The 27,567-nt window shown below is 36.7% G+C and overlaps 2 protein-coding genes across 2 annotated transcripts; one reads left to right on the forward strand and one right to left on the reverse strand.

The window, feature by feature from the left end:
• Nucleotides 1–5,613: 5,613 nt before the first annotated feature.
• LOC135691743 (mitochondrial glycine transporter) lies at nt 5,614–12,186 on the reverse strand. Its single transcript, XM_065209703.2, has 7 exons — nt 11,880–12,186; nt 10,752–10,867; nt 10,527–10,605; nt 9,491–9,564; nt 8,893–8,998; nt 8,458–8,626; nt 5,614–7,380 (listed from the first exon to the last, which is right to left on the reverse strand). Exons 1-7 carry the CDS (start codon nt 11,889–11,891, stop codon nt 7,091–7,093), a joined length of 846 nt encoding a protein of 281 aa, XP_065065775.1. The 5' UTR covers nt 11,892–12,186; the 3' UTR covers nt 5,614–7,090.
• A 10,054-nt stretch (nt 12,187–22,240) lies between these two features.
• LOC135691747 (small ribosomal subunit protein uS4) lies at nt 22,241–25,233 on the forward strand. Its single transcript, XM_065209709.2, has 3 exons — nt 22,241–22,678; nt 23,685–23,856; nt 25,163–25,233. Exons 1-2 carry the CDS (start codon nt 22,281–22,283, stop codon nt 23,854–23,856), a joined length of 570 nt encoding a protein of 189 aa, XP_065065781.1. The 5' UTR covers nt 22,241–22,280; the 3' UTR covers nt 25,163–25,233.
• The last annotated feature ends 2,334 nt before the right edge of the window (nt 25,234–27,567 follow it).

Consider the following 27,567-nt stretch of genomic DNA (forward strand, 5'->3'; position numbering starts at 1 on the left):
TCATAATGGTTTAATGAAGTGAATTTTTATACAGAATTTTATGCTCCAAAATATTATGCAGTTATCAACGTTTTTCCCAATTAACTTGAACGGTAAAGAAAAAATCAAAGAGACCACTATATATAGAAAATCTCTAAGTTACTTTGATATTGATAATGGACTATATTTATCAGGATGATAAAATATACACTCTTTTTTGTTAGAACCAGTAAATTCAAGTTCTGGCTGATTGTTCTTAATTTTTTTCGAAATTCTGAGGCTCGATTGTACTTAATTTGTTCTTAAATTTATAGGGTGCAGTGTGATTGCTAGCTTTTCGCTCTAGGGAGGTGTTCGGGCCGCATTTGCAAATATAGTGCGTGAAACAACCTTCATTTGCCGCCATGTTTAAATATTCACCGAAAAAGCACCCGTTGTTGAAAATTGCATTTTACAGTAGCTTAGCCTCAGCTTGTTCTTAATTTGTTCTTAACTTTTCACCAATTTTGAGGCTCGTGTTTTTATAAAATTGTTATTATATGTAAAAGAATGAATTGCCAAGGTCCTTTTGAGTAGAGAGAGGGATGAAATTAATCAGGAGGCTGGAAATGTTTCGATATGACAATAATCGGAGGCTGCAGCCATAGTTTGTAGACTTTCGTAAACACATTTATGTAAATAAATTTTCTCAGGAGGAATTCTGCAAAATGTAATTACATTTTATTATGTTCACAATCATTTCAGTTTTTCAAGAATTTAAAAAAGGAGGGGTTGGAATAAGTGGGAGAGAATAAATTTTTCAAAACTTAATAAGGTAGGTAGGATTATTCGGTACTCGAGAGTATTGAAACCGCTTAGCTAAAATGTTTTTTGAGAAGTTTATGAAAGTCATTGGAGGATTCGGTTGTCCTTATGTCAAAAGACAATTCGTTATGAATTTTGACACCAATGAAGCGAATGGACTTGCGAGCATAGTTAATGCCAATCGTGAGAGTTTTAGTAAACGGTAATGACTTCTTGTCTTTTTTCATGGTCTTGATTGAACTACAGTTCACTAAGTTCATGCAAAATTTCTGCCTACGAACTTTATCTTATTTGACTGGACTTGCATCAGCATCATAGCAATTGGCTATGTTTGCACTGTATCAACAGCGGGCAAGGGTTAAACTACTCAGTTAAAACGAACTGGTCAAAAACTTTGCAATCAACTGAAATCTCTTCATCTAGAAAAGATGATTTTGACAATATTCCAAGAAAGTTTGCTGCCCTTTACAAACTTCTCAAATTATAATGGCTGTTTCTTTGTCGATGACGTAGTGCTTGTTATTCTAAACACCATTCAAATTCTTATTTTTTCATTGTCACTGTTCTTCATTGTCATCAAATTTGTCAAGGAACGAATTGCTCTTGCATTTATGGCTCTTCAAAGCATTTGTTCAAAATTATTATACATCATAGTTACAAAATATAAACCAGAGTTTCATTTCCAATCTTGTTTTGACTCCCTTTTCTCTAATTTTTCTTCATCTTTTGATCCGAGACTGGCTTATTCCAATACTTCTGCTGCAGCTTCTTTGATAAATGTTTTGTGGCTTCTCATTAGCTTTATCATAGCAATTTATGATGAGATTCAAGGAGGTCTACAAAGTGCAGGGGGGAGCTTAGCATACACCCGTTAAGAAGCATTGAGAATTTCTAGCAATGAACGATTTTTAATGTTTTCAATTGAATTGGCTACTCGTTGTTTCTTAAAAAATTCCCACTTTCAATTGTTCTGATCAATACAGGGAATGATTTTTCAAAACTTCAGGCTCAATCAATACTGATGGTAAAATTTAAACTTCTTATCCAGAAATTCACCTTGCCTGTTCGAAATAATTTAATTCAACTTCACCCTTGTCAAAAAGAAAACAAACAATGCAATGGTGCAATTTGAGATCCAGTGGAGACAGGTCTTCGCAATTAAAAACGATTAGAAGATGTGCCTGCTCCAGAGTTTGAATTTTAATAAGATCTAAGATTTTTACATTTAAAATCCAAAAATCCTAAGCTATAAAATTCACATATTTGGTCATAATAGTTAGAAAGAATTCCAAGTGAACTTTTAAATTTTCCAACTGCAATTGCATTTTTCAACCTTTGAGAGGGGGCGTCACGCCCCCACGCCCTCTTTCATTTACTTGCCTGGAGAGGCGGTGGACTGAAGAGCTATTACCCCGAAACAGAGCAGTGCTAAGGTAGCAATGAGATGAGATAATTGGAATGTAGCCTTATTTCCAGGCGTTTTCCATCCATAATTTCTGTCTGGGCATCTGATCATATTTATGTCTTCTACCTCACTGTCAATATATCTACAGTGGAATCCCGGTATAATGAACTCTGAAGGGAACCAGAAAATGGTTCGTTATATCGGGAGTTCAATAAACCGATCATTTCGCAGTTCACGTCTAAAAAAACCTGCGATGGGCATGTTCAGGCAATCTCCAACCAACTTCTGTGCACATTTAACTCCAAACAAACCTATCTGAATTAAAACGTTACTAGTGGTAAGTCATTTAAAATGAAAATCTTTATGTTCCTCTTATTATTTGGGACCAAGATATTGGCAAAGCTGGTATCACTTCACTTTTTGTTGCCGGCTGAATGACGTCTTCGATTACTTCACATTTTGTTTTCCCACCAAATGATTTCCCACCAGATTAAGTGATAAATGAATACCGAAAATGAATAAATAAAAATGACAGATGGAAAATTTATGAAAAATTCGTTTTATCGGGGGTAATTACGATGAAGGGACCTAAAAATTGGTTCGTAATTATGAGAGCTCGTTATATACGGGGTTCGTTATACCGAGAGAATTTACAAGGAGTTTGTAAGGTAGAATCCAAGGGACCAGACATTTAGTTCGTTATACCGGAAAGTTCATTATATCCAGGGTTCGTTATATCGGGATTCAACTGTAATTAGAAAGGAGCGTACATAAATAGAAATTGAGATGTTAGAAGACTGGCTGAGATATGCCCACGTAAACACCGCCGCTTGCCCTGTCAAATCACTGTTTTTGGTCACCTATCATAAGTTCATGAATAACCTTAATAAATAATACATTTTCAAATCCCAATCTTTCATTGGCCATCTCACCTGATTATAAACATTTTTAGCTGACTTTCCATAATTAGTGGTATTTCAAAGTTTCTAAAAATATATTTTTATGACGTAACAGCTAAGAATTCTATTGGTGTATTGCTAAGGGTTTTTATCCGAGCGTCACTACGCATTCAAGCTTGCGTCATTGCTTTTGTGAAATTTTGTACACTCCTACGGGATTCAACTGGTGGCATATTGTACCTTGACAATACCTGGGTAATGATTTAAATGCTATTATTTTCCGTTTTTTCCTACTTTCATGTGGTTCCTAGCAAAACAATAGGATCATCATTTGAAGTAGCTTTGCTGGCCCACAGTGATGGCTTCCCTTGGCGTAAAGCGGGATTCCAAAATGGTGGCCCCTGATCTTTATTTGCAGTCATCACATGTGATACATGTTGTGTGACCAAAGTCAACAGATGCAACAGGTCTCCACCCCAGGGACCGCAAAATAATCTTTCTTTTGGTCTTTGCATGTTTGGGCCTAAAAAATTGTAGCTCTTCTCCAAATCTGCAATATACCATACTCGCGGGTTCCCGACACACCCCCACTACCCGTAACCTGGGTACCAGAGCCTCGAGAAACCGGGCATAATGTATTGTAGACCGATGCGGTGGCAAAGAACGAGTTTCCATCCTCAAATAAATACTTCTGTGAATAGTTTCGAATTATATTGTTGAGCCTCTGGCATCCAAGGCTCCCCAGCCGCTGCCACAAGGATAAAAATCAAATGGCTGTATCTAGACAGTGGGCCACAAATAGAAGGTTTTATCATTATGATGACCAAGAATCTAATTGCCCAAAAATGATTAAACTTTTTCATCAACTTAGCTTAGCAAATTAACATACACGGAGACCTTGCAAAATTCAGAAAAATTTGCTTCATTTTCTTTGAAGAGAAATCAAAGAGGAATTATATAAAACAGCAATGCGCCGATCTAGATGTTATGTCATCTTCCTCTTCTTGATTTTTGAAAAAGCAATACTGAAAGCTATGGTTTCCAATTACCTGCCATTTCTTAACAAAATAGAACAGAAACTGACGAAGGATTATGTTTTGAGCACTCAACATACTTTTGAAAGATCAATTTTCTAATGTTTCTTCTCTGAGATCGAAACATTTTTTCATTGTCAGTTCTGTTAATAGTGAGCAACTATAATGAAGATGATCTATAAAACAAAATGCTAAACATTTGGTTCTTAGAGTTTGGTCTTTGAGGTTTTTGGCAGTAATTTTAACTTTAACTTAAGTAACTTTAAAACTTGTACCCAAACATTTTTTAAGCTGTAAAGAGAGTATAGCTGCAGCCCCACCTGTCACAGCTGCCTCGTGCGAAAAGGCACACAGCAAGGTAAAAATCATCAACAATTACCTTTGTGCAGGGGCGCAAATGAGGGGGTATGGAGGGTGTCACACCCCCAATAATTTCACCACCCGGTCCCAGTTGAAATTTGATAGCGATAAAGTCGGTCCCGATTTAGCCCTGTATTTAGTATTTCTTTTTATCACACCAAAAATTGGTCCCTATTCTGCTGGTACCATGCTGTATTGCAGTACAGTAAGGCATATAGTGGACCTACTGCACTGCAATCATACTGTACGATAAAGTCGGTTCCAGCTATTTCGCAAAAATCGGTCTGTCATGGCGAAAACTCGGTCCCTTCAAAGAACACCCCCTTAAAAAAATTTGAATTTGCGCCCCCGCCTTTGAGCCTTTAATGTCAGGCGAAAGGTTGGAAAACCTTATTCAAAATAGCATCGAGCGAGATATAGCAGGTAAAATAGAAGTAGGAAGCCTCGTTAAAAAGTCCAAAACCACTTTTAGTTAAAAGTTACCACTCTGATGACATTGACATTAGCTTGTTAACCTTTGCCTCTGAAATTTAACTCTTCTACCCAATGAAATCAAATTCTTCTATCGAGGGTAACAAAGTAAGTGAAACTTGGTTTTCAACAACGAGCACAATTTCTCATCCGGTGTTCCACCGGTTTCTCACCCCGACCCCTTTATCAGCTCCTCCCCTTCAATGTCCATCCCACTTTTTGAAGCTGGCGCCGCCGCTGGTCAAAGGTGCCCTTCAACATCAGACTGCCTGTCTGAAAGCTGTAGCCCTAAACCAAGAAATGTTCCTAGTCTTTTGCTCTCATTGTAGTTGTGGTCAGTGAGCTGATAATAGACCATGACTGCCGATGGATCAGCAGATAAGATTAGCAGAACTGTTGAATAGTACACAATTCTAAAATGTGATTTTTGGATTTGATTAGATGTCTAAGAGATTAGACGCACTATCGTTTCCAAGGTAATAAATGGATCTTGAATCTTGGTTCAATTGAAGGGATGTAGTATCATTTTATTATAACAAACAGGAGCCCCAGCCATGGCATATAAAGAGGACGCGTAAAATAAACAGGATTATACAGAAATAAGAATAATTTTTTTAAATGTAAAACAAAACAACATGAGTGAAATGATAATAGAACTAACTTGTCTCATCTCTAACATCTCCAATTGTTTCACATGCATAAAATAATAGACTCTAAATACAACAGACTGTCTTTAAGTTATATATACAAGCTGTTGGCACAAGATTTTAAACACGATTTCCGACTAAAGAAGGATCTAGGACATCAATTTTACAGCGTTGTGTATGGCATTGTTGACCAGTCTAACACTTACTTTGTAAAAATATAGAACCCTAAATTGAATACTTATTATTAATTAATTTCCCGAGTTTGCGGCATTTAATGTAAATTTACTAAGTACCAACCAGCTCAGGATTATTACCATATTAGCAAACACTGGATATCAAATCTCACGATTGGATACATCTACCAGCATTCTTGTGAATTAAATATGATCAGAAGATGCAAGCCAATCAAGACGCAGACAGGCATCATGTGAATGTCGATAATGTTGTTTTGAGAAAAACAGAATTTAAAAAAATAGCTGTTTCTGCAATGAATGGGAAAAGAGAAACGCTATGCATAATTCTATCTTAAATTGCAGGGTTAGTGGCAATACAAACAAACAGGAGAGCCTACCATGAAAACAAGCGATATCTAATATGTTACAGGAAATTTTCGTCGAATAATACGACTCTGTACGAGGGGCAGATCACTCCGAAAAATCTCGTACACCTTTGGTGGGAATCCTATTGTTTTATCTGGAAATCACCAGAAATCCTTTTGTTTTAGGGAAAATCTCGTACGCTATTTGCAAGAGTGAATTGCCCCTCGACTCTGTAATGGTATGAGGGATTTTACTTTCTAATCTTTTGATACTGGTTTTCAAATTTCCTTTTCACTCAATGCTGATTGGGAGGGTTACCTTTTATTGACTGGATAAAGGAGAGGATTGTTTTTAAAAATTGATGCAGTTCTTGGCAAACTATGTTTCAATAAACTATGGAAAACTATATTGGTAAAATATATTTCAAGATTAGAAAGTAAAATCTTACATACCATTACAAAGTCGTATTATTTCACGAAACTTTCCTGTTACATATTAGATTTCGCTTGTTCTCGGCGACTAACGGTTGCTTTTAACCATCAAAAAGGAAAAAATCTGACAAAAAAACATTTTGACATTTTGGCAAACACCGACAAACACATAGGTGTAGGTGACATAGGGGCTGGGAGGGTTACAGCCCCCCTCCCTGAATTAGGCAATCTTTATCGCATTATAGGGTAGATCCATATTTTATCGTAAATTCTGGCAAGATCTATAATGGATCCCCCTACTACGCTCGTAGGTAGAGCGGTTGTTTATGGGAACTTTGCACGAATAAGAAATGGTGGCCATGAACTGTTCTTGTTTTTTCACACCGTCTTTGACAATGAAATCTTCAATTTCTACACAAAACATGAATACAATATATACAACTTGCAGCTTATGCTGCGTCGGAAATGTGTGCTACATGCTATGAATTATTAATTAAAACTGCATCTTCTCCCCATTGGTTTCATACTTTCAATCCAAGCCTCTGCATAACAGATTCATAAACAGTCCACGTCAAGGCAGCCATTAGCGTACGCCGTATGCATCTAGGTAGCGTTCCTCTAAAAAGGCCACTAGGGCCGTTGTTCTTTACAACAATAATTACACAGTCAATGGTACTTTTGTATCGAAATGGGTAAAGCTGCATTTGAGTCTTCACAACATCTGCAGGCTGTGTCGCAACAGATGCCAACACTCCCGCTGATATTCCGCACATAAAATGTAAATTAGTGTTCAGTTCCTTCTCTCCAAATCCTGAAAAATAAGGTTGACAATGTAATTCCGATTCATTTCATATTCTACAAAAATTCTTTCGATTTTCCAATTTAAGAAACTTGCAGAAAAATCAAATCAAAGAATTTTGCAGAAAAGTCTCATTTACGCCTCCTTTCTTATTTTCTATATCGAACTTCTTTGAGGTGAAAAATATTGTTTGAACACAGTATGACGTCGAACTGGCTTGGAAACAGGAAAATATTCTATTCAATTTCTAGTTTCACTACGTATTAAACAAACTAAAGAAGTTTCTAAAGCCTGATTCACACGCACAGCATATGCGTAGCAGATGGGGCTGATGCACCAAGGATCTTCGGTGCCACAAACGGAAAAAGCTCTTCACATGTAGATAGCTACATTCGAAAGTAAATGACGAGTATTGATGGTCATTTAAACGTAAATCTATTACCGAAAGATAAAACACCCCTTCTGGAGACACTCTCAACGAATATTCCAACCAAGTGTCGTTTTGTTCTGATTTTTTCGCGCTTTTTCGTTTTAAGCTCGCTTTTTCAAGCAAATTAACTTAACAATTATAAGCTTTTTCAATAGATGCAGTCTCTGAAAAGCTGCTATATTCTGCAGCAGATTTGCGCTAAAAATTTTGCCAGTAGAAATTCAACTTCAAAACTGAGAGAAAATTTCATGACAAAAAAATTCCCTTTGTGCGAAAAATTTATCTCGTGTAAATCAGGCTTTATATGACTGGTCATCCTGTGAAATAAACGAGAGGATTACTAGGAAAAAAAGTCATGCAATGATTGTAATTTTAGATGGAAAGTTGCTACTGAATGCTAATAAACTGTAAACGGTTCATTTAATGTGGCGTTTCTGCAGCAAAATATGATATCGTTGTTGCTCATGCAGCCTGGGTAGAAATCATTAAAAACTAATATTAAATCAATACAATAACACTTAGTTACTAAGTCTACAGATAACTGACAAAATTGCAAAATTTATGCAACAGAAGATTTCAAAGTGATATGTTACATAAAGGCCTCAGACGCCACTGTGCTAATCTTGTTAAAAGAATAACATGATAATATAATAACATACCTTTCCTGCTAAGTTCTTTTGCTTTATTATAGAACATGAGATATAGACCAGAGAATGGAGCATCTCTTGCAACAGTAGCAGCACAACCACTAAAAAGTCCCTTTACTCCTTCTGACTTCCAAATTGAAACTAATGCACTTGAAACCCCTCTATAGTCAAATATGCCACTCTGAAAAGAAAAAGAGACAAACCAATCAACAATTTTGTGTTATTTAAGTTTTGAGCTACAAAGAATCGGCAAATGAATCAAGGATGTGGGGAGCATTTCCAATTTGGCAAGGCATGGTAGGAGGGGAAAAAGTCTCATAAAAAGGGGCATTTTCTAATGATTGATTCATATTGTCAGGCAGGCCAATCCGAATTCCAGTGTCTGATACCAAAGAATAAGTATTTAAATACATTTAGATGAAACAATAAAAAAGTACAGGACAGTACCTCATATCGTGTTTTAACTACAGTAATTGGCAACAGGCTAACCCCTGCAACACTTCTTGCTGTAAAACCAAGCAGTACATTTTGCCAAGCTTTTGGCTCTGTAGACCTGCAAAAAGTGTATTATTATGCTAAGAAGTATATCTCAACAGGTCCGTTAATTCAAAAAGCAGTCTAAAAAGGGAAATTTTCAGTCCAAAGGAACTCTATATGTACTTTGTTTATATATGAATATAAATTAAAGGCACTATTTTACAACACATTTAGCTGGCCATTTGAATTAACCATTGGTTGGACTATACAATACAATTATCCTTATGTATCCAATCAGCAACGCAAGGCTAATTCTCGATGTTTTTTTATTACAATTGCACTGCAAAACGGTTGACTGACAGGACATAATGCCTTTATAAACAAGAAAACTTGAAAAACCTCTAACAAGCCATACTATAATTTGAATAAGATGTTTAGTGACTTTGGTCATTTTGTGGTTGCCCAAGAGCTTGAGCGCTTATGTCATTCTTGGTAACTGTTGCAATGCAAATTATAATAATTTTGGTACTGATGCTGAGTAAAATTAAAAACAGAGAAGGAGACTTACACAAATAATAAGGTCTTGATTGCATGTAATGCACAGAAATATATTCCAACTCCAGGAACAGTCCTTGATATTGTCTAAAAGTAGATAAAATTATTTACAGATTGAATAGTCACTTCAAAGCTTGTAGAATATCAAAATTCTATTATATACTTAAAAAGCCTTGCTGTTTTGGTGATTTAATGATTTTGATAAAATCTCACGATTTCAAGAGTTTATAACTTAATTTTGGATTTTCATATCATGCCTACAAAAATAGAAAAGGCTATCAGTCTTGCCAACCGGTTTACCAAGTCTTGCCATAGGAATGTTGTTTGGTTTATGGTTGAATAATAGCATTCAATATTTAATTACAGCTTTAAGCTTTATTTTTTTGGTTTCTTGGTAGTAAAAGACAAAATCCAGACTTTATTGAAAAAATAGACAGTCATTTTGAAATCTATTTTATATAGTTATTTACAAATTTGATGGAATGCTTTAAGAACATTGATCCTCCACAAGAGAGTTTGAGGCTTCAATAGTTGCCTTTGTTTCTAACATGTTGACAGGGATAGTGTAAACCACCCTAAATAGATTTTACCAACAGTGAGAAAATAATTGAAATGTAAATTTTAGAAACTGAGCTGGTGATAAAGTGCACCTCTAAGGGAAATTAGGTATGTGTCAAGGTACCTGAGAGCAGTTTTAAACCAATCCTGGCAAAGTCTGAAAAGCTTACATTTAAAAATGGTTCTACCTATTCTCAGACCATTCAAAACACAAGATTTTTGAAGCAGGAACTTAAACCTCACATATTTTTTCCATTGATAGAAAAAAGAAAAAATCCTCTGACAAGATTTTGACAAGCTAAAAGATACTAAAATGTGTTCTTTTAAAGTACCTTCTAACCATTAAAAGTGTTTATGCTGTTTATACACTAAAATGTGATAATCATTAAATTGTTTGCTGCTCTGTTGCCTAGGCTGTAGATGTCACTATATCAGTAGATGTCATTTACATTTTCACTAATATTACATCAAGTATATACAATTTCACTCACGGGTGTAACTCCTCTCCATAATCCAGTTATGCTATCTGTTCTTACAACAGTTGAGATAATCGAAAGCATTCCATTACTCCTAAAGAAAAAAGAATATATACATGTCAAAAATTTGATGCACATTAGCTTCCACAGATATTCTTCTCCATCATCTATTTTCAGTTCTATAATATCTAGCAAAGAAATAGAAGATAGGAAATCTGGACTTGAGATATATAAACATACCCATATACAGCTGGTGTTTGTACTCTTGTCTTTATCAAGTCCAAAGGTTGAAACAAGAGGCATGAGCAAGTGCCACTAAAAGATCCAGCTAGAAAGCTCTTTACGAGTGATCTATCCTGAAATAAAACAACAAGTTGGTCTACTTTAAATGATTGAAAATATTTGTAAATTTTAGTACAAATGATAGATCAAAATTATCTGAAAAATTTTCCTTCTGCAGCTCTCTATAGTATAAAAATAATGTATGGGGCTGTTTTGCCATGTCCCTGTTTTCCACCATGTTCAGGTCTCTATGAAAACTCTATCAATGATCATTATCCTACAAAACGGTACCTTCTGTTGTTCATTATTCATGCATTCACTACCAAGAAGATAATTTTGCATCAATGTTGCATCGTACTATGAATAGCTTTGTATGGCAAGTATGGCACACCTGGAACTTCAGCGAAAACAATGGTTGCAGGGTATTTTCCAGTCTGTTGAACAGCCGACTAATATGCAAATTGCAACTCGGAATATTACACTTGAGTAATTTCATACTGAAAAGTATACAAATCGCATTTAGACAAATGCTGGATACTCAGTATTTGCTTTAGTATTCACACTTAGGTTAATAATCGCAAAATTCAAATTATCGTTATGATTAGGTAAACAAATCCTGCTGTTTATGTCGATATTACATTGCACAGAAAGCAATGTGTTGTGATATCACAATCTATAAATATTCTGATCATCCGCTCTTTCGCTCGATTTACACGTTTCTCCACATTGCTACATTCCGTCGAAAGTTAAAATTTATTATCAACTGTCGTGGATTTACTCTATTTAAGTTCTAAGCTTTTTGACCAGAGGTATAAGAATCGGTAATTGTGCCAATCTTTCTCGTATATTTATTTTCAATTTGGCGCTAGCGATTAGCTGTTAGACATCTTGAACCAAGCAGATAACTTTAAAAGGGATTAAAACTTCTGATTATGAATTGAAAAATTACTTGGCAATGTTGTAAAGCCTAACAACAGGTGAAATTGGGTTCGAAGGAAGACCTGTCTATTTTCGAAAGTGGGGCCTATAAATGGGCAAAGGAAAATATAACAGATATATTCTACCCTTTCACAGGGAAGTCCTTACCTTCCTAGTCATCTTTGCATTCAAAATGCAGTTGATATGAATCTCCCCTTCTTTGTCCGTCTTGGAATCTTTTCAGCCAAGTTTCACAACGCTGTCATCTGAATCTAGTATCGCCCATCGTCTTCGCCAGTGTCGCGACCGTCAACATCTTTCTTCGCTAGATCTTCAGACCAGCGAGTACGGTCCGTATAAGGAAGACCACGTGATATTGTCAGACATATATGGGTGAAACTTCCTAGACTTACAAACAAGTTTAACCGGATAGGTCTGCCTTTGGTCTGACATAGACTCATATGATGCAATCATATGATCCTGTTTAAAGGCATTGAATCATGATAAATAGGCCTTCTCTATAGGGGGTCATTTGGTTATGGCGTGATCACTGCTATTTCATGTGATATTTCATGTGTGTCATGCTTTTGATGGAAATTGTTTTGTCCATCAGTACGAGGTGAGTTCATGTGACCAGTTTCAGATCAACCAATAGCATCGCAGTAATGAAAACCCAGACTCAGCGGATTTTGGCACTTTGACATGTTTACTTTCTTGTTACCTTAGTCAACCCTAAATCCTCACACCTAGTACTTCTTACAATTCCTTTTGTTGTCGAACTATACCAGCAGAAGGAACAATCCCTGAAGGAATAATCCGCGTAATTACCTTTTCTATAGACCATGCTCAGGTAAATCTGTAGCCATGTAGTATAGGGTGTCATTGCCGCCAAAGTTAAGCTCGTTGTTTTTGATAAAATGGTGCCCCTCCTTTCTCAAAATCTTGCGCTGAAGTTTTAAAACGGGGGTAGTGACCATTGTCGATTGTAACACCATCCATTGTCTCTGTATCCACAGCATCCACAGTAACGTAATAAACAACATTTTTGTAGCATCCACTCGTTTTATGTGAATACGTATTGTTATTTGATTAGTCAGTCAGTAAGTTCATCAAGACGCAACGATCACGCAACTTCGTCTCTTGCTGGCTCCGTGTCTTCTGCACGTTAAAAAAGAAATAAAAACGACAGAACGCTCAACAGAAGCAAAATATATTAATTTATATTACATCAACCAGCGTTCCTATAATGGTGCTCTGGTTTTTTTAAATTGTGACCTTATTCTATAAGATTATGACTTTTTTCTAAAATGGTGCTCCATTCTTAAAATGGAGCCTCTAATTCTTCAAAAGTCGAATGTCTTGAAATGGTGACAGTTGTTTCTTTAAAATTTTGAATTATCATTCAGTAATCTTGGTTCCAGTGTCATTTCGTCCCATATGGCAAACAACAGCATGATGTTAACAAGAGCACCAATTTATAACTTCAGCCAGTGGCAGATTTAGGGGGGGGGGCAGTTGGGGCAGTTGCCCCTCCCTCGACGAGTTGAAGCAAATCTGGCGCCCCTTTTTGGAAATTTTGCGCCCCTTTTGAAGAATGAGAATCAGGTGATAAAGTTTCTGAGACCGATAGGTTAATTTTCTTCAAGGATTACTTCAAAGTTATGTTGTTTATTCTGAAAATGGGTCTAAAATTGTTGTATACAGCGTACTCTCGTCACCAATTTTTGAAAAATTTTCAGCGCCCCCACTACCAACTGCACCTACTTCAAATTTGCTCTGGATCTGCCCCTGACTTCAGCTGTTATAACTTAATTTTAAGAACAGAGGGACACCATTTTAACAAAAACAATGAGCTGAATTTTGACTCGCATCAGCCACCAGCCTGCCAAGACATGAAAAATGTCATCCTAAGAAATAATATGTAAAATGAGACAGAAAAAATACTTTAGTTTAGATTTATCACTGTACAGATCCATTGATCTTTTAAAAAGTGCTTGATTCAGTCTATACCCCCTAAACCCAACCCATTTGATACTGAACGTCTGAAAATACATGTCCAAATTCATGCGAAAATGCCAGAGCGAAGCTGACGATAAACATCCCGCAAAAGTATGAAAATGCTTTGGCTAGTTAAGAAACTGGAAGTGCTTGCTAAGTTATTCATGTTATAGTTTCTCTGTGAATAAAATAAATTTGCAAGCTTTTGAAAATCCAAACAGTAAAACAGGGTCTAAGCAAGATCTATAGTTCAAAAAATTTAATAAAAGACAAAATGCATGGCATGGACGGATAATAATTTTTTGGAAGTATTGAAAGCCATAAATACATATCAGATCTTGCATTCTCGCAACAACTGAAGCTTAAAGAAAGAACAGGAATGCAAAAAAGGAATTGAAAACCTGATGCCAGTTTTATGTGCATTGACAAATTGTGAGATGTTATGAGATGGCTGCAAAGCAGCAAAAATGCACAATTGAACAATCTATGAATATTTCAAGAGCAAGACACAGGCAAATAGTGACAGTACGATGGTATTCAAGGTTTTTTCAAAGAAAAGAGTGGAAAGGAGTAATATTTAGAAAAACAAAGACATGTTATCTTTGAAAAAGACTTTCTTTGCTTTCAAGCAGATGCAAAAACTTACTTGGAATATTAACAAAATTACTTTGTTATATTACCAAAAGATTACCGACTTTCCTAGTTTGCAGAAGAAAGACGCAGTTTGTAAATAGGAAATTAGGGAAACTATGATGTTGTTTCTTTCGGTTTCTTTGTACAAAACGACTTAGCTTTTAGAAACCCCTGACCTCGACATAGCAAATAATAATAATAATAATTTATGACAATGAATTTGAAGCTTGCTGGGTTGAGATTAATCACCCCCAAAGCCCCGCCCTTTGAAGGGTTGTTTATCGACATCCGCGTTAAAAGAAAGAAGACGAATTCTTACACTATCAGTCTGAAACAGTCCTTCTCATCATTCTAAAAGAATAGCAAACCGCTATCAACACTTGGAGCTAGATATAAGTTTCAAGACAGATAGCTTTGTAAATCTACCAGTATTCTAACTTTTTCCAGACACGCATTCACCGAACATTGATTGAACCAATAAGATTGCTTCGTGGCAACCTTATCAAACATTTCTGGTCAATTACCAATCCTTTTAGTTCTTAGCTCGTAAACTTGCAAAAAAACAGAAATTTATCGTGATTTTAAGACTTTCAACGCCGGTGCATGGCTCAATGACCTCATAGAAGCTAGGTCCTGTCATCTCATTGACTCTTGCAATAGTTTGAATGATAAGTTTGATAAACTAAGGACATCTTTTAAATAAAACTAATAAACATAAGACCTATGGAGGCCCTTTAAGATATCTATATACATAAAATAAATGGAACGAACTCACCGCTTGAGAATTCAATCAATAAACAAATCTTTCATTTCTCTAACTCAATTTCATTCCTCGATCCTTACGAACTCAACTATCACACCCCATAACAAAACTAAAATCAACTAAACTGTTTCCATGGATATCAGTTAATGTGCAGTGCAATTAGAAACAACAAAGAGTATTTAAAATGCGTTAAAACAATGGTAATTATGTGTGAACAATAAGAGGACGTGAAAATGCATATAAACAGAATACTAATGAGAACAGTTCACCACAGAGCTCCCCCCCTAGAGAGCTAGTGCGATAAAGCGAACGATAAATGTCATAATTAAGGAAGTGTTAAAGGTGCAAAAGAGTAAACAGATATATTCAAGTTACGAATAAAAACGGTCTGGAAAATGAACATGACGTCCAGAGCGAGTTTTACGGATAGGTACATCGGACTCCTTTGGAGACGGAGGAATAACAGTTTCGTCACGACTCTTAACTGGAGGAGCAGATATATCAATGAAGGCTGGCTTTAACCTGTCTAAACATACCGTATCCTGTTTTCCATTGATGTCCAGTGTATAGTACTTTGGAAAACGACGAAGAATCCGGAACGGGCCACGGTAAGGAGGTTGAAGGGGAGCTTTGACACTGTCATCGCGAACGAACACATGAGTGCAGGACTGCAAATCAACAGGAATGTAGGAGCGATTTGTATGAGACCGGGTTGGCGTAGCTTGTAGCTTTGACATGTACCGACGTAAACGGTCAACGTAATTTTTCGGATCTAGAGAAGCCAAGGATGATGGAGCAAAAAATTGATGAGGGAGACGAAGTTGTGTTCCAAAAACGAGTTCAGCGGGGCTGCAGCTAAGGTCGGATTTAAAAGAGGAACGAATATTAAGCATTATCAATGGAAGGCAGTCAGTCCAATTAAGGCCGTTATCCGATGCTTTCAAGGAAGACTTCAATTGACGATGAAAGCGCTCCACAAGACCATTAGCAGAAGGGTGGTATGCAGTTGTATGGATGTGGTTGGTGCCAAGTTGCTGGGTTAAACATCTAAATAAGTTGGACTGAAATTGAGCACCACGATCCGTAGTTATGGTAGAAGGAACACCAAATATCGCAATCCATCGTTGAACAAAGGCGCGTGCAACAGTTTCTGCTGAGATGTCTGGTAGTGGTATTGCTTCAGGCCAACGCGTGAAACGATCGATAAAAGTGAGAATATAACGGTGACCTTTGGAAAGCGACAAAGGGCCAACAAGATCCAGGTGAACATGATCAAAACGTACGTCAGGACACGAGAAAGTGGCAAAAGGAGTAACGGTATGACGCTGAACTTTGGAACGTTGACAATTAAGGCACGATTTGGTCCACTGGCGAATTTCCTTGTTCATGCCAGGCCAAATGAAACGCTGCGTAATAAGTTTTTGTGTGGCACGAATTCCAGGATGTGAAACAGAATGTAAACTATCAAAGACAGCATGACGGTGGAGAGCTGGAACATATGGCCGAGGATTTCCTGTAGAAGTATCACAAAGAATCGTTTTGTTCGACAATGGAAGCGGAATGTCACAAAACTGTAAGGATGTGGATGCTTTTACCTGCGAAAGTTCTTCATCAAATTGTTGTGCATCAGCAAGTTGGGAGAAATCGATCGATGAATGGATAGAATTAATATCAAGGCGTGACAGGGCATCAGCAACAGGGTTTTTAATACCCTTAATGTGTCGAATATCTGTTGTGAATTGCGATATAAAGTCCAGATGTCGAATCTCCCTAGGCGAATGACGAGAAGATGCTGAAGAAATGGCATGTATTAGAGGCTTGTGATCCGTTAAAATGAAGAACTGACGACCTTCAAGAATATGACGGAAGTGGCGAATGGAAAGGTATACTGCAAGTAATTCTTTACCGAAAGTACTGTACTTTGTTTCCGATGGTTGTAATCGCTTTGAGAAAAAGGACAGAGGGTGCCAGGTACCATCTATGTATTGCTGAAGTACGGCACCAACCGCAATATTTGAAGCATCAGTCATCAGACTGTATGGAGCTCTAGGGACTGGATGGCGGAGTAAAGTTTTGGTTGCTAAAGTAGATTTGACAGCCGTAAATGCGGTACAGGCAGACTCAGAGAGGTGAAAAGGCTGTTTTGTGTGACGAGCATTTAGAAGATCAGTTAATGGCTGCATGAGTGTTGCACAGTTTGGTATAAAACGGCGGTAAAAGTTGACGAGGCCAAGAAATTCACGTAGCGAGCGTAATGATGTTGGAGGCGGAAAATCTTGAATAATTTGAACTTTGGAGGAGAGTGGGCTGATACCGTCAGCAGAAACATGATGACCCAGAAAATCCAATGAAGCAGATCCAAATTCACTTTTTGATGGATTTATGACAATGCCGTAGTCTTGGAAACGCTGAAAAATTATACGGAGATGATGTAAATGCTCCTCTGCGCTAGCACTTGCAATTAGAACATCATCGATATAGGCATAGACGAAATCAAGGCCCCGCAGGACCTCGTCAATAAAGCGCTGAAAAGTCTGTGCAGCGTTTCGAAGGCCGAAAGGCATACGCACGAATTCGAAAAGGCCAAAAGGTGTTGTTATGGCAGTTTTTGAAATGTCGGATGGTTCAACAGGAATTTGGTGATACGCTTTAACCAAGTCGATTTTTGAGAATATATTTTTACCATGCAAAGAAGAAGAGAAATCTTGTATGTGGGGTATTGGGTAGCGGTCTGGGATGGTTACGTTGTTCAATGCGCGATAATCTCCACAAGGTCTCCAGTCACCTGGGGTGGGTTTTGGAACCATGTGAAGTGCAGAAGACCAACTACTCTTGGAAGGACGAATGATGCCTAATTGAAGCATGTGATCAAATTCCGACTTGGCGATAGCAAAACGATCTGGAGCGAGTCTTCGTGGACGACAGAAAACAGGTGGACCCTCAGTGCGAATATGGTGCGTCACAGTGTGTTTTATGGCAGTTTCTTTGTTTGAAAGACGAACAATGTCTGGAAACTCTTTTAGAAGATCTTGATAAGGCGTAGCCAGAGTCGATATCGCAAAAATGGGACAAGGTGAAGTGGCTGGGGTTGTAAGGCCTTGAATGGTGAGGTTAGTGTTTGTGTCAAGAAGTTTGTGGTGACGAAGATCCACTTTTAGACCAAAATTGGCTAAAAAATCGGCACCAAGGATTGGACGAGGCACGTCAGCGAGAATGAATACCCATGGAAAAATACGGCGTAAACCAAGATCTAAAGTGACTGACTTTTGTCCATAAGTTGCAATAGGTGTATGATTGACAGCTTGAAGAGTGATCTTTGATGGAAATTTACGCTGTTGTGAAGAAGGTGGAAGGACACTAACTTCAGCACCTGTATCAACAAGAAAACGAGTACCAGTCTTTCGGTCAGTAACATAGAAAAGACGACTGTGAGCGGAGGAACCAGACGAAGAGGCCGCCTCTAATCGCTGGTGGGACCGTTTCCCAAAGACGATGAGCGAAAAGAACATGGTGACTGACATTTTCTTGCATTAACACCAAAACGCCAATGGTACCAACATTCAGAATTAGGGTGGCGAGATCGACTTGAACTGTGAGAGGGGCGACGAGAACCAGATGAAAAACTGGAGCGACGATAAGGAGAACGACCACGAGAGGAAACTTGAGATTGTAAAGCCTGTACAGCAATGGTTAGCTGAGAAATTTGCTCTTGTAAATCGCTTGTTGAAACTGATGGTGTTGCTGTGGCAGAAAGGGGGGACAGCAAAGGTGACGATGAAGTAACGTCTAAAATCTTATCAGCAAGAGTGGCAAGTTGATCTAGGGAAATTGTATCAGCAGAGGAAACCAAGATGGGTTGAACATTAGTCGGTAAACGTTCGAGAAACAACTGACGAAGAATACGCTCCTCGAGCTCTGCATTGCCTAAAAGCTGTCGCATTTTGCGAAGAAGTTGGGTGGGTTTTCGATCACCGAGTTCCTCTGCTACTAGTAACTGATGAAGACGTTTTCGCTCCGAAACAGACGTACGCTTGATAAGCTCGGACTTGAGGTAGTCATATTGTTGAGAAGTTGGTGGATTAAGTAATATGTCGCGAATCTCTTGAGCAACTTCTGGCGGAAGCATGGAAATGACATGGTGATATTTTGTCGATTGAGATGTAATATTGCGTGTCTGAAACTGAGCCTCAACTTGTGCAAACCAAATAGAAGGATCGGAAGGCCAGAACGGAGGTAGCTTGAGACTAACAGAAGTGATGTTCGTAGTGGAAGTTGAAGGAGTTTCAGAGGAAGTTTCGGGAGTAGACATGATGTTGGTGTGTGAAGTAAACAATGGCGCAAGGATAAAATCAAACGTAAACAAATGCAATGAAGACGTCGTGGTTACCAATTATGGAGGCCCTTTAAGATATCTATATACATAAAATAAATGGAACGAACTCACCGCTTGAGAATTCAATCAATAAACAAATCTTTCATTTCTCTAACTCAATTTCATTCCTCGATCCTTACGAACTCAACTATCACACCCCATAACAAAACTAAAATCAACTAAACTGTTTCCATGGATATCAGTTAATGTGCAGTGCAATTAGAAACAACAAAGAGTATTTAAAATGCGTTAAAACAATGGTAATTATGTGTGAACAATAAGAGGACGTGAAAATGCATATAAACAGAATACTAATGAGAACAGTTCACCACAGACCTGTTTCCAAAAAACGTACAAACAAAGTTGCAACTGTGGATATCAAAATGTATTTTAAAATCTATATATCAATTCAAAATAATAATAAATAGTACCCAAACTTCTTAGCAAGTAAATATATCTTTGTGTATTATAATTGATTAAGAGGTACTTACTATATAGATTCCATAAACTTACTTTGATAAATTTAAGAATAATTCGAAGAAAATTTGGTTAGAATTCCTTAACAAGTACACTATCATTTTTTATTATCAGTTCTGTTTTCATAAGGAAAAGGTACCACACTAGCTATTCTAGACATCTACAAAACTTTTATATAATTTTTTTTAAACCATCCTATCCTACTAGATAAATTAAAGCGCTATTGGATCAGGGAACTTGATCAGGGAATGCTTCCAACTTGCTTTTGGCCTATCCTTTATGTTATGCTTAATTGGAGGTAGCGTAAGTCGGAACTTGACTAAACCCATAAAACATAACTTAAGAAAGTCCGTTAGAATTATTAATTTTGCTAGCAAAACAGCTAACAGTAAAGGCCCTTTTTACCTACCTCAAACTCTTTGGCTTTGATCTCTATACAAAATTGAAGTAAGAAAGTTTACTTTCGATATTTTTCAAAACAAACACTCTGATGCCTTCCCCCACTTTTTGCAGCAAATGCAAAAATATCAAGAATTGAACCACCATTGAAGCCTTTTTCATTCGGTTTTAGCGAAGTGAACCCCGTACTTTTTTAGACCCTCCTCCACTTTTAGCAGCTCTCTTGGCAGAATTGAAAAATAAATCGACAAGGTTAAACAATTTGGACTGATTTGATTTTTGAATAACCCAAACAAACACAAAAGCACTGTCTACCTATGAAATTTAACGTTATTTAGCTATATCTTAACATTTATACTGTAATAGGGGTTTTTGCCAAACGAATCCACCCTATCATTGCCGTCGAGACAAATTGGTCCTTCCATGAGAACTTAAGGCAAAGAGACAAATAAATAATGTTTCAATGTCTTTCTTCCGATCAAATGATCGTTCTGCGAATTAGGTCATTATCAAGCAATGTTTCCCTACGGTTGTCCCGTAACGTCGATTCGTTCTCTTAACATCAGGGACAGTCTTTCACAAGTACTGTCCTCGTAAACATATCAAGTAATCCATAATAATCCAAATCGTCACGCGCGATTCCATAAATATCCATACGTATTCAATAAAAAAAACCATAGTTCGTGTCAACAAGATCTTTTACAAGCATCTTGCCACATTAATTAATCGCCGAGAACCTAAACATACTTAACCTCATCGCTCTGAACCATGAATCTAACTAACTCTGTAAAATAACACGCCCAAAATATAACCTAAACGAGAACTAATCGAAATACTACATAGCTAGGTATTTACAAAATAATAGTGATTACAAAAGATACTACTCCCAAGATTAATTAGATAATCTGAATAAAGATACAAAAATCCCAAATGAAATAATTAATGGAGCTAAAGGTGCAATTAGATAACAAAAGGAATTATAAACAGTCGAATGTGCAAAAGGTGTTAAATAACTAGGGTTACGAGTTGCAAAACAAACGAAATCCAAACTACCACTATTACAATACTAATTAACCTGATAAATCACCATTTCTTTAAATTATATAAATCATTGTCGTTATAATTTTTTGCAAATCTTGATTTTATAATTTTTATTTACATATTTTTTATTCTAAAGTTTATTGAATACTTCCAAATTCAAAAGTTTTAATCAAAATCACGTCAAAGTTTCTTAATAAAATACCAATGTAAGTAATTGTGTTGTGAGTCAAGAAGATACGGAATGTCTGATATAGATATCCAATTTTATATCGCTTGCTTTTGAGTCACAGGAATCTTTTGGGAAGTCCTCTACGTGCATATTCTCGTAACGTAAACTTTCCAGCTCGTCATCATTTTTTATCTGTTTATCTTTGTATTAGCAGTTTGCTGTTTTCTGAGATTTATTGTTAATTTGTAATTATGTTAACTTGTAAGTATAGTAATTCTGTTTGCTGTTTTCTGATATTTCTTGTTAATTTGTACTTATGTTCTGAGATTTATTATTAATTTGTAATTATGTCAACTTGTATGTATGGTAATTGTGTTGGCGATGGGCCATTTCGGCCTACAAGCCTTATATATAAAAAAAAAGAAATTTGGAATTTTGATCGTATGATACGGCTAATAATGCACTTACAGGGTTCTTTTCAAGTTCCTTATTACAGAACCAAAAAAGGGAATGTTTAGTGGATTTTGGCGTAGATGTTCAGAACATATTTGAACTACGGATGTCAAACAATGCTTCGCCCCACCAGTCAAGAACTAACTTTTGTCAATGCCCCCCTTTTCTGCCCGCATTGTCCTCCACACTAGTTACCAGTCCTTTGGATGATTCTTCTTCCCCGCCGTCAGCAACCACGTTCTTTTCCCCTGCCTCAAATTCAAGATGGCGAAGAACGTGCACTCCAAAACCTACGTGACCCCACGTCGGCCATTTGAAAAGGCTCGTCTTGATCAAGAACTTAAACTGATTGGTGAGTATGGTCTCAGAAACAAGAGAGAGGTCTGGAGGGTGAAATACACTCTCGCCAAGATTAGAAAGAGAGCCCGAGTTTTGCTGACCCTTCCTGAGAAAGACCCTCGACGTCTCTTCGAAGGTAATGCCCTTCTGAGAAGGCTTGTTCGTATTGGAGTACTGGACGAAAGTCGAATGAAGCTCGATTACGTGCTTGGACTTAGGGTTGAGGACTTTTTGGAGAGGAGACTACAAACCCAGGTCTTCAAGCTCGGCCTAGCAAAGTCAATTCACCATGCCCGTGTTATCATCAGACAGAGGCACATCAGGTCTGTTTTTTAACAGCAATACCTTAGGTTCTGCCAGTTATACTTTCCAAATACGTTTAAGAGTATTTATCATTATTACAATTTAAGCCTGTTTTGAAATTGTAGTTTAGGTATTTCATATCCCTTGTCATGTTGAACAAAATCAGTTCTTTCTCATTGCAAAAATATTCAACTTTCAAATGCTTCCTCTGCCATCTATTTTCTTTTTTCTGAGAAACGACTCAAATTTCATCAACGTATTTGATTCTTTTAATCGTTTTGCCACCCTCTTTGCATTGCATTGCAAAGTTGGTGAGCATTAATATTTTTCAGAACTCTTTGATATTCTGCACATAGACTTTTCTATTAAAAATGCACAAGTAAGAAAAATTTCCTGCAAAGATAATGAATTCTTTTGAAGCTCATATATCAAGGGAAATATCAAGGGAAGGGAAAGATCAAGGGAAATATCACGGGAAAGAGAAATCTTCATCTGAAAGCTGAATTTTCCCAGCCAGTCCCAATTATAAAGGGTTGCACATTGCGTGAAAACTATTTAGAAACTATTTAGTGAAAAACTTGCATCCTTTCAAAAGAGGCTGTATTTTCTCTAAACGCAGATTCCTAAAGTAGGAAATGAATGGTTAAAATGAAAGGGTGAGCCATAGATCTATGGGAATGAGATTGACAGGGTTGTGGGAGGGAATAGCTTTTATAATTGATTCCTATTCAGTTCTTTATTATACAGGGAATAGAACACAGTTTGACAATTGTTGGGGGATGGCAGTGTTGTAGTCCATTCCTCCTTCTAACAAACTTAGTTGAGGTTTCAACACCATTTTGGAATGATAACTGGATTGAAAATTAACTAGTTGTATTTATTTTTAATGTTAACGATGCATCTTGTTTAAAATTAATTTTTCCATAGGCATGCTGCAAAGCTAACTTTTTTGCAAACTGATTTAAGGATTACGCAAACAAATAAAGTGACTGGCTTTAATTGACTGTATATGATTTTGGTTTTCAGGGTACGCAAGCAGCTGGTGAATATACCATCATTTGTTGTGAGGCTTGACTCTCAAAAGCACATTGATTTCAGCCTTAACTCACCTTATGGCTGTGGCAGACCAGGTCGTGTTAAGAGAAAGAATATGAGAAAGGGACAAGGTGGAGGTGGAGATGAAGAAGATGACGAGTAGGTAAGCAGATGAGTGTTAGATGCTAATCATAAAATGTCTTAAGCTCATCAGCCTTGTGATGGCATGTAACCACTTCTTCTGCATTGATCCATTCTAGACTAGTTTTCAGTCTAATATTGAGACACCCAATTTTGACTCAAAGCCCTATTCATATTTTCATCAGAAAACTGATACAATTGTATCTTCTTTGGCCTTGTTTATGGATTGTTCTGATATTATAATAGTTATATTTGGTGGTTGTACCTGTTCAAGGCTTACTGTGCCAAAATACCAAAAGACATCAAACATTGTCCATAAAACTAGGTTGCTTGTTTTGATTCAAGTTGTAAAAAAGCTCTTTGATAAGGTATTTATTTCCTGCATGAATTACAAAGTAAGGTTGATAGTAAGGTAAGACTAAGAGTATACAACAGGCAATATAATGTTTATTACAATGATCAGCTAAACATAAAAGCAAGCTATTACTAAGCTAACCAAGCCATTTCAAATGAATTAGATTTTTTACCAGAATGCAGTGGAAAAATACTAGATGATGACAGTATCGTTTTTGCGGTGGCTTTCCACAGTCATGACTCAAACACAATCACACAGAAAATCTTTGAATGCTAGAATATTTTGAAAATTACGTTTGTCAAGAGAAAGGATGGGATATTGTCATATGTTCTAAAAATGCTTGCCATATAGGAGCTCACTCAAAGCACACTCTTCATTTGCCAACATTCACATACACTTTTTTGGTAACTGTGTCTTTGTATGAACAAACTGACATTGTATGAACAAGTTGACATTGTAGGCTCAAGATGATGATCCATTCCATATTCTTCCATATTTTGATGACATGCTTCTTTAAGTCTTCCATATTTTATTGTTTTATGTTGTACTGCTCCTGTCTTGTATCCAGGCCATTCTACTATGTGTTATTTCATCTAATTCATTGTGACACATGCCTTCGCCTTGACAAGTTTGTTATCTGTGACACATTTCAAGTCTCATTTGTAGGTAGTCCATTTGGTGGGCTTACCATTCTTCAGTACATAACTTCTGTTATTTCTCCCAGCTTTTCAAAGTACCAGGGCTTTATGACCCTCTAGTACTGACAATCACACAGGCTCAAACATTAAGTTACCTTAAAGCCAAGCAAAAAGATTTCTAAATATAGATTAAGGGTATTATCCAATGACAGAGCAGTATAATATGCAATCTTATCTAATCTAATCTTAATGCAATCTTATCTAATGGATTCCTGATTTTTGCTCTTTACCTTTTATTTATTTTATTGCTGATGCCAGTCTTCTTTGCTTTTCAGGTGAAGGTATCAAGAATATAAAGAACACTTTTATGTTCATTGAATATGAAAAAAATGATATTTCAATGTAAGAGTGTCTTTTGAGTGTGTATTATCTCTTCAAGCAAACAAACATTGTGTGGAAAGGATTGTACAACTGAATGAGAGCTCTATGATGTTAGAAGAGCCACTAGCTAACCATCCATTTGATGGATATATATTAGGGCTTTTGTCTAAAACCACTGACCTTGTATGATCTCAATGATTGAGGTTTTGGTCAGAATTGCTACATCTTTTTTAAATGGAGTATTTATAGGACTTACCATGCTTGTGGCTCTCAGTTCTCAATTTACAAGCCCCCTTCAAATGGATAGGTTGGTTTAGGTCTGCACTTCTCAGAGGCCTTTTTGTGCTTGAAGCAGCCACCGACAGCCATAAAACATCCACTGATGTTACCGACACCCGTAAAACCAGAACATTACAGGGCCTCCGACAAAGGGGGGGGCCATGGCCCCCTCACTTTTTGCAGAACAATAGAGCTTTTTTAAAAAAACTTTTGTTATGATTGTTACACTTTCTCTTGGCCCCACCACTTTCCAACCTGCATTGGAGCCCATGCAATAAGCTATTAACAGCTATCTAAAGCAGGTTAAAATGGTGGGGCAAGTTCAGTGCCTCAAAATTCACCTCAGTGCCACTGAGATTGTAAAAGTTACAGAGAGTACATTAATTTTGAAATTGCTGCATATGCTCATTTGTTATAAGAGATGGAGCCCAGGATTGTATTGTATCATACTGTGTATTTTATTTAGTGTTAGTTGTTACAATAGTGATTAAACAACTTCATGAATAAAGCAAATTCATAGATTGCAAAGGCAGTTAACTTACCACAAGAACAACATGTGCAAAAAGAACAAATTGAGTATGCTGTTTCTTAATTTTTCATCATAAGCAGTCACAAATCATCTCAAAGAATAGTTTTCAACCATTTTTTGAAATTTTTTCAAAGGATAGTTTTCAACCATTTTTTGAACTTTTTTCAAAGGATAGTTTCAATCCATTTTTTAAACTTCTTTCAAAGGATAGTTTCAATCCATTTTTAAACTTTTTTTAAGGTTTGGGGCGTTCAGTAATCTGATTTCTTAATTTTTATCTTGTGTGGCGTTTTTTACATAGTTTCTAATGTAAAGCTGCACGGAATCATTCTTTAAGTTTTGTTGTTTTGCCGATACTTTCTGTGCAGACTGAACAAAGAGGTTATCGCAACGTATTAGTTTTACACCGAGTAGATAGATACGAGTATTCATGATTGTGATAAAAAATACACAATGATTGGCTACTTTCGGAACATTTCACAGAAATACTTTCTATAAAATGTTTACCAAAGATTAAGATTTAGCATCCAGACTTTTTTCGGCTCAAAGTTATTAAACTGATAGTGCTAGCAATATGCAAGATTTATTTACGACAAAGATAAGTTTGAAACTATACAGGACTTTTCTGCAAAAATAACCAGGGGCTTAATTTTATACCCCAGTCACCCTCATAGTCAATCCTCTATAGAATTCTGAGCTTTCTCCTTTCGTAAGAAATCAGTATCATGACAGTTTAATGTGTAAAAGTTTTTACCTGGATGAATCTTTTGTGCTAAACCCAGAAGCTTGGTCTTTTGTATGGAAACTAAACAAGAAAAATGTTGACCATTTTTTTTAAAACGTGGCTCTTTGATTGGAGTGGTTGAAAGGAAAGTCAACTAAAACGTTGATTGTGGTCGTGTAAGTTATGGGTTATGGAGAAGTGTTAACATTCAGATAAAATTAAGCTTCTTATACCAATAAAAACTAAAGGCAAATTCTGAGATAATTATGATCGAATAAAATACAGCAATAGTGTATTTATTTGATTTTTTACAGATTTAAAATCATTCACAATGAAACCCAACAAATTTGATTGAAAAGAGTTTTAAATAATTTTCATATCTCAGATATTAATTTGATTTTTACACAAACCTAAATCATTTGCAATAAAACCCTACCGAATGAAAAGTGAAAAGGTTCTGCAAAAGTTTACACTCTTTTTTTATAAGAACACGAGCCTCAAAACTGGTTAAAAGTTAAGAACAAGCTGAGGCCGAGCTTCTGCAAAATGCACTTTTGAACAACGTTTTTTTTCAAAATCTGCTTTTTCGGTGAATATTCAAATTTGTCAGCAAATTAAGGCTGTCTCACTCACTTTGTTGGCAAATGAGGCCTGAACACCTCCTTAGAGCGAAAAAACTACCAATAGCACTGCTTAAACCCAGGGCCGCGGAGAGGATTTCTAGGCCCCGGGTCAAAACGAAAGATAAAAGCAAGGCGCACTGGAGGCGACCCTTTTAAGGGGTCCGGGGCAAATTTTTGAGACGATGGTTGCTAAAATTGCGGCTA

The sequence above is a fragment of the Rhopilema esculentum genome, chromosome 13 (genome assembly GCF_057945365.1).
Source record: "Rhopilema esculentum isolate cy_ngs chromosome 13, ASM5794536v1, whole genome shotgun sequence".
In the NCBI taxonomy this organism is placed as follows: Eukaryota; Metazoa; Cnidaria; class Scyphozoa; order Rhizostomeae; family Rhizostomatidae; genus Rhopilema; species Rhopilema esculentum.